Source organism: Castor canadensis, chromosome 11 (assembly GCF_047511655.1).
Source record: "Castor canadensis chromosome 11, mCasCan1.hap1v2, whole genome shotgun sequence".
Lineage (NCBI taxonomy): Eukaryota > Metazoa > Chordata > Mammalia > Rodentia > Castoridae > Castor > Castor canadensis.
The window spans coordinates 90435271-90454277 of record NC_133396.1 but is presented as its reverse complement, the minus strand read 5'-3'; the positions used below and the strand labels follow the sequence as shown (position 1 = coordinate 90454277).

Genomic DNA, 19007 nt, shown 5'->3' with positions numbered 1-19007 from the left:
TGCAAGTGTATATTGAAAATTCTAGAGTAATCATCTAAAAAGCAAAAAACAATGGACAACTAATAAGCTAAGAAAGGAGAGAAAATGGAATAAAATAAAATGCTCAGTTAAAGGCACAAATGACAGAAAAATAATGGAAAACAACAATGACGGTAAACGGAAAATGACAAAAGGGTAGATATTAATCACTTGGAATGCCAACTGCCTAAATGAACCAATTAAAAGACAGAGTTTATCAGAGTGGATTAAAAAATAAGACCTATAAATAAACCAATTAGCCAGACACAGTGGCGCATACCTGTAATCCCAGCCATGAGGGAGGTAGAGGTAGGAGAATTGCAGTCCCAAGATGGCCCCAGGCAAATGAATGAGACCATTCTAAAAAATAACAAAAGTAAAAAGGGCTGGGGATGTAGCTCAAGTAGTGAGCATCTGCCTAGTAGGCACAAAGCCCTGAGTTCAAACCCTAGTGCCACTAAAATAGAAAGTATACCCAATTATATGCTATGTACAAAAATCCACTTCAAATATGAAAACACATATAATTTTTTTTATTGTTGTTGTACTGGGGGTACATTGTGACACTGATAAATGTTCTTATAACATATCATAGTTGAATTCACCCCCTCCATCATTTCCCTTTATCTTCCCCCTCCCTGTTACTGGAATAGTTTCAATAGGTCTCATTTTTCCATTTTCATACATAAATACGTAATAGTTCCACTGCATTCAGCCTCCTACATACTTTCTTTACATCCTCCCCTCTCTCACTGGTAACAACCCCCAGATAGGACCTTTTGCCTTCCTGTTCTCCATTTTTGAAAAAAGACATTTTTGTTTAAGATAGCTATAGGGAATTTCATTTTGACTTTCCATCTATATATGTATTATAACTGGAATTGTAAAACACATATAAATTAAGTGGCTAAGGGGAAGATATGCCATGCTAGCACTCGTTAAAAATGTATACTCATTTCAGACATGCATAAAACTTTTGCTCAGCAAAACACAGTATCAAGACAGAAGACAAGTCACAGTTAGGAAGAAAATATACACACATTTGATGAAGACCTGTCACCCAAAATATACAAAGACCTCTTAAAACTTAGTAATAAGAAAAAAGGCAACTCAAGTTTTAAAAATTGGAAAAAAACCTGAACAGCTACCCTGTTAAAAAAAAAAAAAAAAAAAAGGTAAGTGGACCTGAGGTGTGGCTCAAGTGGCACAGGGCACTTAGCCTCTGTGCTATACAATTATCAGAATTTTGAAATGCCTGTGTCTTTTCTAAGACTTTATCAGGACTCATTGGTATTTCATTGCGGCTATCCTCTACTAAAGAAAAATATGATTAAAACTCAGTATCAAAATTTTTATCAACTTTTTATTTTCCTTTTAGGAAATAAATATGAGGGTAAGAATTTTACTAAATATTTATTCACTTATTACTGTTCATAACCTATTTTAAATATGTAAATTTTCCCCTTTTCCAGAATTCTGGACTTGAACGAGACATTGAGCCAAACTTTTAGTTCTGTGGATAAGCAGGCCTAGATTATATCACTAAGTTGCCAAGTAACACAATAACTACTTATAAAATCTAGCCAAAAATTGGGGCGCAGGGGCAGAAAAATACAGTGATTAAAAATGGAATTAGGTTGGTAGATTTGAATGTCACTGAACTACAGTTCCACATCTAGAGGCTTTTTACCTCTTAGACAAATGCATGTTTCCTTTCCAACTTTCACTGTTCTTGATCTGTATAAACTGAGAAAATGACAGTGCCTCTCTCATACGGTTTTCATTTTGAGTCCTTAATGAGTCTGGCGCGCAGTCAGGGCTCAGCAATGTGCTCTATTTATGCAGGTCCTTAGGTTTCCAGGGGTGCTTTTAAAGACTTTGAAATCTATTCTGACAAAGGCTGTTTTTTGAATTTCACCAGTGCAAGTCTTGAGTCATTGATTATTTTAAGCTGCCTATTTGTGTAGCTAAATGTGAAAAAGAAAATCGTCCTCTTCACCATTTCTGGTGTACCACTAAGTGTGGAATTAGCTGCCTTTTTAGAAATAAGGGAGTAGTAAAGAAAATAGTTTAATAGTCAACTTTTTTTTAAAGCTATAAGTGTATATAACCTTAAAAGCGTCCTGAAGGCTTTTGATAAAAAATATCATTCCTCTGCCCATCCATCCTGACTTTTGATTACTGGTTTCCAGAAGCAATTACTATCAACCCTTTTAGCTGTTTTTAAAAACCTGTTTCTGTGTATTTACCTATTTCTATGTATTTTGGCTATTATTTCTTCTTTTTCACTGTAGATACTCTTATTTGGCTTTCTAGTAGAGGAGGATACTTTAGCTGGCTCATATCCTTCTGCCATCTACTTAAACATACATATATACACTTACCTTCCTCCTTTTTAATACAGTGATATAATTACATTTTTCTGAATGAAAATTTTGATTCTGAAAATGTTATTCACAGCCAAGCCAGGGAATTATTTAATCTCCCTTTCTTGCATGTTACTGTCTTCTTTTTTTCTTGATAATTATCCTTTTGTTTATTTGCATAGTTTTCTACATATATAACACTAATGTTTTTGCATAGTCTCCTATAGAAGTCTAAATGTCTCAATACCTTTAAAAGCATTAGGCATGCATGTGTTCTGTCACCCTTATTTGTGCGTGTAGGAAAAGACGTCTCTCGTTCCTGTAGATACCGATTACTCTCTTGACTTGGTTCTGGGATCTATACCATCCTGAAAATCTTCTCTTCTTGGTTGCATTCCTGCTTCTGAATCTAATGTCTTCCTCTTTGTTAGTTCACTCTTGTTTTGTGGAATGCTTTCTTTAATAGCTACCTAAGAAAATGAGAAAGGGAGGTAAAATATTTTGGGATTCTGCAAGTCTGAAAGTATCTTTTTCTACTATCATATTTATTGACAAATTGGATTAGATTTCTATGCTAGAAATTATTTTCCCCTCAGACTTTTGAAAAAAAAACAGCTCTATTGTTTGCTTTCTACTGTTTTGAAATCATACTGGTATGATAGAGTGTGTCTTTTTATTTTGTATTTGGCCATTTGCTGAGTTCATTCAATTTATAAATTCATATCTTTCACTTACAGGACATGTCTTGAATAGAGTCTTCCCATCCCCTAATGGTCTCTATTCTGTCTCTTTGGGGAATGCCAGTTATTCCAATACTTGGTCTTTTTCTTTTTTTTGGTGGGACTGGGGTTTGAACTCAGAGCTTCATACTTGCAAAGCAGGCGCTCTACTGGTTAAACCATGTACTGGATATTAACAGTCATTTTATAGGTTTTTTTGAGGGTTGTTTTGTTTTGAGCTACACATAGAGCCTTTTTTTGTGTGTGTGTTTTTGTTATCTTTCATGTACAATCTTGTGTGTTTTGCCTGGGCCAACCTCAATTGTGATCCTCCTACCAACAGACTCCCACATAGCTGGGATCACAGGTGTCTGCCACCATGTCCAGCTGCTTCTCTAGTTTTAATAAATGATTTTCCTGCTGGGGGCATGGCTTAAGTGATAGAGTACTTGCCTAGCAAGCAGAAAGCCTCGAGTTCAAACCCCAGTACTGCAAAATAAAAATGTTTTTCCTTTCTTATTATTTACTTTTTCCTTTTGTTACTGGAAGTATTCTTCAACTTTATCTTGCAACCATTATGCTAACATTTTCATTTCTGCTATTGCATTTTTAATTATTGGGACTTTTTTGTGTGTGAGTGTTTCTTTTCATGGCATTCTATTTTTTCAGGGGTTTTATATTGGGAATTGAACTCAGGGCTTCACACACTTGCTGGGCAAGGGCTCTACCACTTAGGCCACACCCATAACCCTTTTGCTTTGTGTTTTTTAGATGGGGTTTAGTGCTTTTGCCCCTACTGGTTTCCAACACATTTCTCTTACTTCCATTTCCTGGTGTTCTGTTCTTATTTCATGAATTCAGTAACTTCTTTCTCTTTAAATGTATTAGTTAAAAAAAATACAGTTTCTTCTATGTTTTACATTATCTTTGTTTTCCCTAGGTTCTATCCTATAATGTTTATTTTAGCATCCATTATAGTTAAAGGTGAACTATTAGCAGGTGACTGGCAGCTCAGAAGCCCTATGTGGGTGTATTTGTATTTTGAGTGGCAGACTTCATGGAAGGTGACTTATTGGACTGTTTGGATTGGGGTTTCTCTGAAAGCAAGCATCTATGTTTTTCTCTTGGAATGGTTCATCTCCCCAGACAAAGTTCTTCCTGTCTCTTGCTTTGGGTCAGGGAGGTAATAATCTGTCAGTCAGTTCTTGAAGGTAGGTTAGGGGACTGGACCATCCAGGGCAGACCTTACCTACCATTCAGTGTGTAGAAATTCTATTAACCACCCTCATTTAGTACCTGATACCCCCAAAGGTAGTCACATGCCCTTGAATTCAAAGGTTTCTATAGTTGAGTTTTTACAGAGAATAAACCTATACAATCCTGCCAGAATAGACCAGGGGCAGCTCCCAGCTGTGTTAGCCATGACCATCTGCTTCCTTTCATCCACTGCTCCTGTTTTCAGATTTAATGGTCACTATTCCTTTCCACCATTTTCAGTGCTATTGACCTGTCAGGTCGTGAACCTTTCTAAGATGCCTTAAAATAAATCATCCAGCATCTGGGCCTCTCTTATTAGCTTTCTTGAATTCAGTTTTGCACTTTTGCTGGCCTGTTCAAATTGGTTAGCAGTCATCTTTCTGGGTTTGCATTTTCTATTTTTTTTTTCTCCAGTCCTCTCCCATTCTCTTTGACCTGTTTGGGTTAAGCCTTAAACATTTTTAAAAATTGTTTTTAAACTGTATAAAAGCATGGGCTCTTGACCTTGATTGCCTGAACTCACTGATGTTAGTCAAGTTATGCTGCCTCTCTCTCTGCCTTTGTTTCCTCATACTCAAAAATGTGTAGGTGGATTATTTCTTTTAGGATTAGAAGATTGAAGATATATGAACCACTTAAAACTATAGCTGACTTAATAAACAGCCAAATATTTTGGCATTGTTTCAAGTAAAGGAAAATCTATGTTCAAGTAACCATATTTAATTGAAAGTCCATAACAACATTGAATGACTAGGCAAATACTGTCCATTTCATCTAGTGAAGAAAACAAAGGAGAAATATCGTATATCTAATGTGTTCCTAAAATGTCATGGTTTTATGTTGATTCTAGGAAGGCAACTTACAGATCACAGTCTTTAACTCTTCATTTTGCAGATGAGTGAAACTGAGACACAGAGAATTAACTGACTTGCTTCAGGCTGGAATTCAAGCCTCATTATTTCCTAGTTCAGTCTTCTTTCCATTAAATCTTCTTTCTTTTTCTAAGAAGCAGTAAGTGCAGTGAAAGCTGTAGGATTATTTTTGTTAATGGCACCAGGCTATACCTAATTATCTTCTTTTTATTCTTTTGGCTGCGAGTGCTCAGAACTTGATCAATAGTAATTGTTGGAAACAATACTCTGATCATTGATTCATTCATTGTTTATTTAGTTGGTTTTAATAATGTGATGCATAAAGACTTAATGTAGGCATATTAGGTAGAGCACATTGGAGTAAAATTAAAATGTATAACTTCCATTGTTGTATGTTTCAAAAAAATAAACTCATATACAGTTAGGTGCTGCATAATGATTTTCCATCAGTGACAGGCTACATATATACGACAGTGGTCCCATGGTATCATCATGGAGCTGAGGAATTCCTAGTGCCTAGTAATGTCAGAGCCATCATAACACAATGGTGCTTGCATTAACTCACATGTTTGTGTGAGGCTGGTATAAACTAACCTACTGCTCTGCCAGTGGTGTAAAAGTCCAGCACATGTAATTATGTACATGCATAATACTTAACATTGGTAATAAATGACTGTGTCTGGTTTAAGTATTTACTATACCATACTTTAAAGCATTATTTTAGAGTATACTCCTTCTACTTAGAAAAAACCCAGTTGATCGTAAAACAGTCTACTGTCTTTGGCTAACAGAAGTCTCATATATCTTGTGTTTACCATATCTCTTGATTATATCAAGTGGTCCTGCTGAGAGATTGACCTATACCATTAAGATTTATGTAAGTACGCTGTGATGTTTGCACAAGGATGAAATTTTCTACTGACACATTTCTCAGAACATATCCCTGTGGTTAAGTGATACATGACTGTATTTAGAAGTATTTTTGTGACACAGCTGTTTTTGTCTCTTGGATGGAAAGTTATCTTACGGATGGGTGGTTTTGTAACTCTCTTCCTTGTCACATGAAAATTCACCAGAGTGGGGTGACAGTGGATTAGAAGCAAAGTAAGAGAGAGAAACAGAAAAAGAACCAGGAATATGAGCCTTATGGTTAGCTTTAATAGATGTATGTTTCTAAACTTTGTTAGTCTTCTGCAAGTTGTGTAATGTTGGGTTTGTTTATGATGCAGGTCTGAGAACCATTGGAGTTATCACCAAACTGGATCTTATGGATGAAGGAACGGATGCCAGGGATGTTTTAGAGAACAAGCTGCTGCCTCTTCGCAGGGGTAATGTTCTGCAGTCTATACAGGACTTGTTTTTTTTTTTTTGATAACATGGCAGAGAAATGACTGGCAAGCCTCTGGAGGCTGGGTTTTAATGCTTCCTCTATTGCAAGGAATGGACTTCTTATTAGCTATACTTTTTATGGAGTGGCAAAATTCCCAAATGACGCATTAAAAATGATCCAAAAGGAGAACTATTCCTTAAAATAATAGGAATAAGAAAACAGAGAAAGAAGGGTTTTGAAGAAGGATTACAAATATTCACCATAGACTGCATAAATACATACCATTCTATGGAAACACACTCCCTTAAAAATGCATGGAGCTTTTAAAAGTGAGAGATACTATTTTGTTGATGACAAAAATTATCTCTTGCTCAGTCAGTGGCCTTTACTGAATACTGATGTTGCAGATTAAGCTTTGTAAAAGAACCTAGTCTTCAAGCCTTAAAAAACTATTTTTGCCTTTTTTAGTCTCTTTGAGAGCCTTGAAATCTTACTAGAAGTGATAGGAAATGTACCAAATGCCATAGGTTTGTGTTTCATTTCAGGTTATGTGGGGGTGGTCAACAGAAGCCAGAAGGACATAGATGGGAAGAAGGACATTAAAGCAGCCATGGTGGCAGAAAGAAAATTTTTCCTTTCTCATCCGGCTTATAGACATATTGCTGATCGTATGGGGACCCCACATCTCCAGAAGGTCCTTAATCAGGTAAAAATGTTCTTTCAAACAACAAGAGCAATTATGAAATATGCAGATTACTGGAACTGATATTTCTTATTTTTAAATAATTTTTTTCCAAAACAAGACATTAAGCTTAACCGGTAGGAATTTAAAAACTGAACATGAATGTTTAGATCCACACAGTTACCATTCTCAGAATTGAGTTCACCTTAATATTTTTCAAGATTTTATTATTATTTTTTGTGGGACTGGAATTTGAACTCAGGACTTTGTACATGCAAAAGAGGCAATCTACCGCTTCAGCCACACCTCCAGTCCATTTTGCTCTGGTTATTTTTAGAGATGGGGTCTCCAGAACTATTATGGGGTCTCTTAAACCTTGATCCTTGTGATCTCAGCCTCCCAAGTAGCTAGGATTACAGCATGAGCCACAGGCACCTGGAAGAGTTCACCTTAACACTGAAAGGACAATTCTCGAAGCAGAAACACACACTTACTTAGGAGTAGGAAATAGAGATATACTTTTGTTCATGCGTTCACTCACAATGTGTACTATTTTAAGAAGTTAAACTCCTGTAGCTCTGAAAAGTTGATCTTTTGAAATACCAAGTCATTTCTGTTAATTTTTTTATGGTTTTGTTTAGGTATTATTCATTTCTTAATTTAAAATATTCAAAATAAAAAATCCTAAGTAATCATAGATTTCCACTTATCAAAAACAGTTTTTCCAGATACCCCATTCCCCCGCAAGATAAATAGAATTGAAATTGGCCTCCTGCCTACTCCCTTCCATGCACCATACACATTCTTCCATAAAACGCATCCAAAAGGCATCACTGCCATTGTGGAAGGCCCATTTTCTGAGTTTGGGTGACATTGACTTTATGTGGTCAGTAACTTTCCTTGAAAATATTCTCATGACTTATGCTATAACCCTTATCTATGAGCATAATCAATCAGTCAGGTAGTTTTGAATGTCCTGATGTCAGCTCCTTGAAGGAACCAGTGGAGGCTGTCACAATAAGTTATATTGTACTTGAAGCATTTAGACAAAACAATTGAGAAGGTTTTAGAAAATAAAAACCCAGTGGTATATTTTCACTTTAAGTGACATAACACAGACTACCAGGAAATTTATACTTTTAAATAAGCATTTAGAAGCTCTGAGGTAGCACTTGGTTGTATCTTTTAAGTAAATGGATATTTGTTTTATAAGAATCATAATAGTCTACCAATATAGTCAGTACTAGTAAAACTCTTTTTAGATTATGGCTTTCACACCTGTATTGGCTTAAGAAGACTACAAACAATTTGAAACAAATTAGAGGAAATTCACTAATGTGGTAAGGAAAATTAAGTTGGAAACAAATTATTAGAAAAATAGAAGATGATTGGTCATTTGTTTGTTACAAGTGATCTCCAAGTTATGATATAATTGGATTCTTGTTGCCTAAAAACTGAATGAATTTTATACTGAAGATTTCCCCTTTCCTGAATAATCACTATATTACTTTAAAGATCTTCATACTGTGTTTGAAACCACAATAATTCTATCACTGATTCAATGTATACCAGTACCATAGACCCTGAGGGCAGTTCCTATGGAAAAAACTGGAAAAGGGCATGACATTTTGAGAAATACCATCCTGGCTGGGAGGCACAGAAAGAGGGTGTGAGTTGTAAGAGAGGAAGTTGAAGAGGTAGGCAGTGGCTGGATCTTATAATGTTTAAAGGCCAAGTTAAAGATATTTGCTGTTATCCAAAAAGCAGCAGGTAGTCATTTAAGAGATCTGAGAAAGGGAACAGCATAAGATCTGTGGGTTAAAAAGAATATGGTATGATAGGCAGAAGATTAATTGCAGATGAGTCATAAGAAAAACTGGAAAGACCAGTTAATAGTAAAGATGATAAAAAGTTATTGGTAGCTTGGCTAGTGGAGATTATAAAAAAAAAAAAACACAGCAGATTTGAGAAGCATTTAGGAGAACTGAGACTAGGTGGTAGATTAGAGCTGGTGGCAGGTGATAGGTGATAGGGAGGTGGAGTCTAGGATAGCTCCAAGTTTCCAGGTTGCCATGGTATTTCCATGTTGGAGAACCTGAAAAGATCAGTGTGTTAGCTTTCCATTGCTGTAACAAAATACATGAAACAGATAATTTATAAGGAGGAAAGATTTATTTTGGCTTGTTTCAGTTCATAGCCATTTGATGCTATTTCTTTGGGCCTGTGGCAGCACAGTACATCATGGTGGGAGCACACAGCAACAAAGCTACTAGACTCTGGCCAGGGAGCAGAGAAAGAGAGAGAAAGCCCACCATCTAAATATCCCCTTCATGGGCATAATTCAGTGACCTGGCTGCCTTCTACTAGACCTCCTAAATGTTCCATCATTTCCCAAGGCTGGTGACCAAGCTTTTAACACATGGGTCTTTGGGAATACTGAAGATCCAAACTGTAGCAATCAGGACTTGTTGACACTGAAGTGCCATTAACACATCCAGGAGAAGTCAAGCAGGTGGTAAAAGAATATGCTCATAGCAGAGATAAGTCCTATTTATAGATAACATTTTAGCAAAGATGTTTGGATATTTACCAAATCCTTAGTTGGACTATGATTGCCTTAAGAGAGAACAGAGAGTTCACTGAGAAGAGATGTGGGACCCATATTTAAAACAATTTCAGTGATTACTGGTCTGATGATGAGGATGAATAATTAAAGGAGATGAAAAAGGTATATTAAGAATAGTTAGGAAAAAAATGAGAGGAACGTGGGTCATGCAATCCAGGGAAAGCAGTGTTTCAGATAGCCAAGAGTGGGCTTACAAGGTTGCTCCACTGTTGAGCTATCTGAGAAACAAAGGAGGAAACCAAGTGTATTATTTGTCAGCTCACATGAAAGTCAACTGGTTACTGTTTTTCATGGCTATCGTTTCTCTTAGGCTTGTGTCCTTGTCTATTGTGATGTCACTGTCCGGCTTCATAGCCACAGCAGCAGCCCAGACCCAGGTATTAATACCTGATAGCAGGGAGTAATGTAGTCGTGAACTATTGACAATTAAGTAACAATATATTTATTGAATAAATATAATAAGATATCCTCAGATGCACATAAAGATGATTTAAAATAGTTCTTCAGTCAGTCTGAATATATTCATTTTTCTTACTTTTAAATTATTATCTGTTTCTCTTGGTTCCTAGTTTATTACCTAAGCAGGTCAAGAATATCATCTTTATTTTTTCTTCACATTTTCTTTATTTTAGTCAGATTTTCTTTTACTGCATTTAGAAAGAACATATAGCAGAGAATTGAATGTGTATATCCCACCTTTGTTCCTAATTAAACATGTACTGTGAGACAGCCTCTTAGTGAAATGTGTGTTGTACTGAGCCCAGGGTGTTTGCTGATCTCAGAGGAAATATCAAGTGCATTGTCAGGTAGAGCTGTTAAGAGCAGAAAGTTTTATTTAGTCATGAGATTTTTGGATATAACCTCTTGACCACTGACCAACCAAATTTGAACTGAGTCTAGACATAGAGAAAAGAGGAGGCACCAGTTTGAGCTGCAGAGTACAGTGAAAGTTACAACAGGGAGGTACCTTTCGATAACACCTAAACTCCACCAGCGTGCCCATCCATTTGTTCTTGAAAACATCAGGCAGCACCTGTAACTCTTGACTTCCTCGATTTCTACCACTTTCTGACTTAACTTTCCTTGCTATGGAGTAGGTGAACTGAACAGTGAATCTGTTTCCATGCTAAGGTGTTATTGGGTTAGCATCCTTAGTCACATCAGCTGCATTCGAATCAGATCTTCTAGGACACACTGAGATAACCCAAGTGAATGCCTCACCTTTGAGAAACTTACTCTTTGGAGCTGCTCAACATTCCTTCAATTAAGTCATTTATTTGGGTTATTTTAGAATGGAGGAGAGTGAGCACTTCTCACTACCTACCAGCATAGCCAGTTTCAAATGTATACATTTGTGAATGATTAGGAAAACTTTATTTTATGAATTAATTTTCAATCTGTTAGATGCATGTGAGATTTTGTTTTGTTTTGTTTTATTTAGCAACTTACCAACCACATTCGAGATACCCTGCCAAACTTCAGGAACAAGCTACAGGGACAGTTGCTCTCCATCGAACATGAAGTAGAAGCCTACAAGAACTTCAAGCCAGAAGACCCCACCAGGAAGACCAAAGCTCTGCTACAGTAGGTCACCTTTCTCTTCTTTCCTTCATTTTAAACTGCTCTGGTTTGCTTTTGCCTCAGTCATATGGTTTTCTAGACTTAACAACGAGGCAAGTAAAACATATGAGGTTCTCTGTGTGTAATGCAGTGGCCCTTAGATTGTTACATTTTCTCAAAGAACAATTGTTGATTATTCTGTTATGAAGAATTTAAGCAATTGCCCATCCCCAAGAGTTCAGTCAGTGAGTAAAACTACTGTTTACTCAGTGGTGATAATTCAGCAGGATTTTTTTTTTTGCCCTTAAGTCTTAGAAGTGAGTAAATATAGATGAAAATATTATCTGCATTTTACAACTGTTTCTATGGATGATACTGTTCTTACTACCTTTTTATCTCAATTACATCATGTGATCTATCTGTGTACATTTTTCAGTAGAACAAGAATGAAGAATTTAGTAAAAAAGTACACAGTAAGGCAACATTTAAATTGTTTTTTTTCTTCTTGGTAATGATTTTAATGTGATCCTTTAGAAATGCGAACATAAAAATTACCAAGCATATTTTACTCCTTTATGATCTTCCCACCTTATTCTCGAGTTAGTAGATTTACCCCTGAGGTGCCATAGGGTAAGATAGCAGAGTAGTTAAGAGAATTACCAGCTCCTTCTATCTTACGTTTTTAGTCTCTCCCTCAACCTCTTCTAGTCTCATCTGTCCCTTTATCCCTGTGCTGCAGCTTGCATCAGGTACCTCTCAACTGGGAGACCCCTGCCCAGCTTACAATTCCAGGACACCTGAGGTTGACCTGCAGTGATGATGCTTGTTACCTCATATGATACCTTTATTTCTCTGCAATCTTGAAATCAAAACACCCATAATTTGGCATTTAAAATATACAATTTAATTCCTTTCTTTGTGGGGATATTTCTAAATGCTCACATTATTTAAGTAACATCTTAAATGCATCATTTTATACTTCATTTAAAAATGATGGGATCCATCATATCATAGAAATTTTTTATCTTAGATGTAACTCTTCATTTATTCTTTCTCTCTTTTTTTGGTTTTTGTTAATATTTTGTAAAAGTTCTTCATAATACAGAGAGAGGAAAGCTATTTCTGTTCAGGCCCTATGCATATCTTAACACCTAACTTAATCTAGGATTACTTCATGGGTCTCAGATTACAGAATTTTTTACTGCTAGATTGTTGACTAGACTGTTGATTCAGCTCCTTTCTGTGTCCTTATCTCTCCTGACCTACTTCTAACTTTCTGCCTTTCCTCTTTCATCTCTCCCCTCCCTCCTTCCTGCCTTCTTTTATTCCTCCTTCCACTCATCTCTTCATGTACTCTGAAAAGAGTACATGGTTCTGAATTATCTACCAAGAGATTCAACAATGAGTAAGACTTTGCTCTCAAGAAGATGAACAGGGGAATACAAACGTATAAGAAATTGTCTTAGAAGCTGATAAGTGCTATGTTTTTGATAAGTAGAAATGTTAGGAGATCAGATGGGGAAGCAGTTATATGTGAGGAAAGGTATGAGTTCAGAGAAAATGATACTTAAGACCCTGAGGAATGAGAGGAATTTGTCATATGTAAGGAGGAGTACAAGAGAATTGGGCACAGCTTTAGGGTCAGCATAGCTAGCCCTAACTATTTCCTAGTTTTTTCTTGCCTAAATAATTTGTAGTTACTTTTTTAAAAATCATTTTTATTAGCCTATGATAGTTATATGGGGCTTTTGTTGTGACATTTCCATATATACATGTATTATACCCAGATGGTTTTTCTCTTCTATTATTCTCCCTCCTACCCCATTCCCTTTCTTTTTTAAATTTATTTTTATTATCATATTATTGTTGTACTGGGAGTACTTTGTGACATTTACAAAAGTTCCTACAATATATCATAGTTGAATTCACTCCATCTATCATTCGCCTTTATTCCCCCACCCTCTCCCCATTCCTTGAATAGTTTCTGCAGGTCTCATTTTTCCATTTTTATACATGAGTACATAATATTTCCACTGCATTCACCCTCCTACACCCTTTCCTTATATCTTCCCCCTTCCACTGGTACAACCCCCAGACAGAACCCGTTTCACTTTCCTGTTCTCCGATTTTGAAAAAAAGGCATTTTTTTTGTTTGTTTAAGATAGCTATACAGGGTGTTTCATTGTGACATTTCCATGTATATATGTATTAGAACCTGAATTGGTTCAGCCCCTCTGTTTTTCTCCTTTTTACCTTAGTCCCCTTCTTAGGGTGATTTCAATAGGTTTAAAAATTCAATATTCATTCTTGTATAGAAAGTACACCTTCTTATATTCACCTTCTTAACTTCCTTCTTTTACCTCCCCTTAGTAAATATTTCACAATATTCCTCGTATTTGTATTGTGTCTATCTCCCACATATGACAGAAAACATGCAGCCTTTATCTTTCTGAACTTGGCTACTTTACTTAATATGTCTTCCAATTGCATCCATTTGCCTTCAAACCACATGATTTTGTTCTTCCTTATGGCTGAAAAAAAACTCCATTATATATCACATTTTCTTAATCCATTCATCAGTTGTTTGTGCATCTGGGTTGTTTCCATAGCTTGCTTATTGTGAATAGTGCTGCAATAAACATCGGTGTGCAAGTGTCTTTATTGTATCCTGACTTACATTCCTTTGGGTATATCGCTAAGAGTGGTATTGTTGAACTATATGGCAGTTCTATTTCTAGTTTTTTGAGGAGCTTTAATACTGTTTTCCATAGTGGGTATACTAATTTACATTCCTGCCAACAATGTAGAAGGGTTTCTTTTTTCCCACATTCTCGCCAACATTTGTTGTTGTTTGTGTTCTTGATGGTAGCCATTCTCACAGGGGTGAGATGGAATCTTAGTGTGGTTTTGATTTGCATATCCTTTATGGCCAGGGATATTGAGCATTTCTTCATGTGTTTTTTGGCCATTTGGACTTCCTCCTCTGAAAAAGCTCTGTTCAGCTCATTCACCCATTTCTTCATTGGGTCATTGATTTTTTTGGGGGAGTTTAGTTTTTTTGGGCTCCCTATATATTCTGGTTGTTAATCTCGTGTCAGATGTATAAACTGGAAAAGATTTTCTTCCTTTTTGAGAGCTGCCTTTTCAATCTGGTGACCATTTCTTTTGTTGTAGTCCCATTTGTCAATCCTTTCTCTTAGTTGTTGAGCCAGTTGAGTTCTACTGAGAAAATCATTGCCTATGCCTATTAATTCCAGGGCATGCTCCTTTCTGCACTACCTTCAAAGTTTCAGGTCTTATATTAAGGTCCTTACTCTACTTTGAGTTGATACTTGTACAGGGTGACAAACATGGATCTAGTTTCACTTTTCTGCATGCAGATACTCTGCAATGTTTCTTGAAGAGGCTGTCTGTTTTCCATCGTATGTTTTGGGCACCTTTGTCAAAAATCAGTTGGGTGTAGTTGTGTGGATTCATAACTGGGTCTTCTATTTTGTTCCACTAGTGTTCATATCTGTTTTTGTGCCAGTACCGTGCTGCTTTTATTCCTATACCTCTGTAATATAGTTTGAAGTTGGGTATTGTGATACCTCCAGCATTGCTCTTTTTGCTCAGTATTGCCTTGGCTATTCATGTTCTTTTGTGCTTCCAAATGAACAAATTTTTCATTTTTTGTGTTGAGTTTTCAATTTCTGTGATGAATGTCATTGGAATTTCAATGGGAATTGCATTGAACATGTAAATTGGTTTTGGTAGTATAATCATTTTCACAGTATTGACTCTGCCAATCTACGAGCCCCATTGCCCTTATAAAATGACTTAACAGGGTTTAATGTTCTGTATTCATCCTCTTTATCTTCTTCATTTACCTTCCCCTGGTGTCCTCCCTTTAACATGACCTGTTTTATATTCCTATCCCTTGTTATTTAAGTGTTTGTTCATTGTTCAGTGGGCATTTTACATTGGAATTTGTAGTTACTTTTAATTCACCCATTATTTTGATGAAAGACAATAAAAAGATAAAAGTTTTAGATGTTTTTAATTTTTTCCTAGTAGATTTTGGATTTGAAAATAGTTTCAGTATGTCAAAATTAGAGATTCTAAATGTAACAATCACAAATGGAAATAATTATTTTCATTTTCCTTTGTTTTGGCAGTAATTGGGCCTCACACTTGCTAGGCAGGTGCTCTACCACTTTAGTTATGCCCCTAGCTCAACAAATAGAAATAATTGTTTTCTCTTTCTTTCTTTTGTTTTTGTATTAACCAGTCACCTTAACAGAATTCATTCCTTCATTGAACAAATACTTATTGAACATCCCTTATATTTTGATAAGGTAGACATAAGTAAAATGATTAGTCCTTACCTTTAGAAAAGTGATGAATAGATAAACAAGCAATCTCAATATAGTCTGCTATACTCTAAATAGGCTTGAAGAGGCAGATGGGTGCCCTTAACTCTGAGCAGTGAGAAGGAATAATGGTAGATGAGAAGGGTCAGGGATCATGAAAGGTTTCTGGGAAGAGCTAAGGCTTGATCCGTCTTGAATACGGATGGAAAGCAGCCAGGCAGAGGAGCAAGGTACAGAGAGGATGGTGCTCTGAGCAGAAGAAAAGCAAGTATGAAAGCACAGGGACATGGTCCATCTGGGGAACTGCAAGTAACTTCCTTATGGTTGGCTTGGAAGTTGAGTACAGATGATCGGTGAGAGAGGGGGCTGAAGAGCAGCCGGGGCTAGACTATGTAGAATCTTGGGTTATGGATTAAGGGGTATGGTTTTATTATCAAATTGTGGGGATACACTGAAAAACAAGGCCAGAGCTAGGTGGAGAGGAGTCTAGTGGTCAGAGGTGTGTGTTGAGGTAGTCTTGACAAGGATAAACCTAAAAGCAGGATGGGCATCTAGAGGTGACTTCAGTAATCCCAGGAGGAATGCTGAGAGCTGTACCAATGCAGAAGAATCAGCCTTGGGAGGGAGAGAATTGAGTGGCTCAAGTTTTAGGTGTACTGAATTCAAGAAATTTAAGAAAAAAAAATAAATGTCCAGTGCATGGTTGGGCATAGAGAGCATTTGCTCCCATGAATTAGGCACTGTAATGGAAGGCCTGGAGAAACTACTGTTTTGAAAACTTTTGAAGCTCTGGTCACCCTTGATCACCCAGAAAAAATTTATAGAATGAGAAGGAGACACCAAGGGTCTTCTTGTGGGAAGGAAGAGTAATTCTTGAGATATGAGTGCTTCAACCAGAGCAGTTGGGAAAGTGGGCAAGTGTGATGTCATAGAAGCTGAGATTCATTTGACTATTCCACCTAAGTTTTACTGCATACCTTTAATTTTTAATTCAAGTAATTTTAAAATACCATTCTATAGTTGCAACTAAATGAATAGAATGCATTTAAAGACAATGATATTTAAGATACTTACTCTAGTTAAATGCCTAAAATAAATTTTAACATGTGTTCATATAATGATACTCTGAGAGCTGAGCCAAGTGCAATGTTAACTCTACCAGTAGGTGCCACTAAGAACACCAGAAAAGGCTTCTAAGGACTAACTATAGTAAGATGAGGAATGCAAAGCCATGTAACTTTAACTTGAATTTATTTCTCTTTCACAACTATAGGATGGTTCAGCAATTTGCTGTGGACTTTGAGAAGAGAATTGAAGGGTCAGGGGATCAAGTGGATACACTGGAGCTCTCAGGTGGTGCTAAAATCAATCGTATTTTCCATGAACGCTTTCCTTTTGAGATAGTGAAGGTTTGTACTGAGTGTTACTTTTTCCCCTTTCATTCTACTTCATTTCCACATTATTTTTTATGGATCTCTTGATACAAATCATATGAGTGGTATGGGACTAAGGTAGTTCTTTGAACAAAAACCTTTGTACTCAAGAAATGAAGTTAAGGAGAGAAATATTTTCTAATTTCATTTATTAACATTTCAAATTACTTCAAGGCATACTAATTAAGTTTTATGTGTTGTCTAATGAATCTTAAAATATTTCTTGAGCAACTGCTATGTAGTGAAGATCTAGGTGCCAGTGATCAAGACAGAGAAAGTCCTAATTTATCCAGAAGGGAAAGATAGAAAATAAAAAATAACAGGCTACGCAGAGACTAATAAGGGGACACTATCATGAAATGAGAACTATGATAAATCCAAACAACTGAAACCCAAGAGATCCTGGAAAATGTGCAAAGAGTTTTTGAGGAAATACTTTTTGTTTAATTCATATGAATTTGATTCATATGCAATGCAGGTATTTTCAATAAAACTCTTTTTAAAAAAAAGAAAATAAGAAATAGACAACATAAGAAAATATCAAGTGCTTTTATGGTAATATGATATGAGGGCCACTTTTTTTTTGGTGGGACTGAAGTTTGAACTCAGGGCTTGTACTTGTGAAGCAGGTTCTCAGTGCTTGACTCATGCCTCTAGTCCATTTTGTTCTGATTATTTTTTGGAGATGGGGTTTTGTAAACTATTTGACCTGGCTGGCCTGGAACCATGATCCTCCTGATTTCAGCCTCCTAACTAGCTAGAATTATAGAGGTGAACCACTGATGACTGGTGAGTGCCACTTTTAATGGGATGTTTAGGCAAGTTCTCTCTGAGTAAGGGACATTTAAGCCATGACCAGAGCACCATGAAGAGGTCAGCCATGTAGAGAGCTGGGAGGAGAAGGAGCATTCTTTGGTGAGGCCAAAGCAGTAACAAGCATGACAGGCAAAGAATGGATGTGGCTGGTGCATAACTGATGGAGAGGAGGATGAATGAAGTCCTCACAGCTTCTTAGGAAAAACGATGTATTAAGAGAGAATGGAGAAAAATGGATGAGTCTGGGATTTTAGAAGTCAGGTCAAAAGAGCTTGGATTGATATGGGAGATGGAAGATATGGAGATGACTCCCAAGTTTTTGGCTTCTGCAGCTGAGTGAATGATTGTACCCATTAGATGAGGGAAACTGAGGAAAAGCTGTGTTGGTATGGGGGATATGAGGCAAGAATTCTGTTTTAGATTTGCTGGGGACTACTTGCCTCACACACAAAGAGATTGACACTTATGTCTTGGTGCAGGAAGCAGATGGGTAAATAGTTTTAATAAAATGTTTTAAGTAAAACGACAAATTTCAGCATAGGGTGCTGTGGAAACACAGCCCACAGATATGAATCCCAGTCCAAGTGTGCAAGGGAGTCAGGCTTCTGAGCTCAGTTTGGAAGAATGGGCAGCTAGTTAAGCAGTGAGATGGGGTAGGGGTGGGGGTAGGGGTGTTCCTTAAAGAAGGGAGAAATGATAAAGGCTGTGAAGTCACAGGGTGTGGGTATAGACCTAAGGCATCATTGTTCTAAGGTAATGAGGAAAGAAATAGAAGACAGTGAGGCTGGAATTGGAATGCAGAATATTAGAGTCAGGGCTGAATCCTATGTTCTCTGGACATGCCTTCTAAGACTAAGCTCTGACACTTTGATCTTACTTTCAAGTAGATTTATGGTCCCTAGGACTTTGAGGAATATTTATACAGAAATATGTTCTGTGCTGACTGGTGAGATATTATTAATTTTCTTTTATAAAG

General features: G+C 36.7%; 1 protein-coding gene across 13 annotated transcripts in view; it reads left to right on the top strand.

Moving 5' to 3' along the window:
• Positions 1-19007, top strand: part of Dnm3 (dynamin 3) — a 556846-nt gene that overhangs the window by 199442 nt on the left and 338397 nt on the right. For all 13 annotated transcript variants that reach the window (XM_074047471.1, XM_074047470.1, XM_074047469.1 and 10 more), the window contains exons 5-8: positions 6462-6560; positions 7108-7268; positions 11312-11454; positions 17056-17191. In XM_074047471.1, the coding sequence (XP_073903572.1) occupies positions 6462-6560; positions 7108-7268; positions 11312-11454; positions 17056-17191 (539 nt within the window). The remainder of the gene's footprint in view (positions 1-6461; positions 6561-7107; positions 7269-11311; positions 11455-17055; positions 17192-19007) is intronic.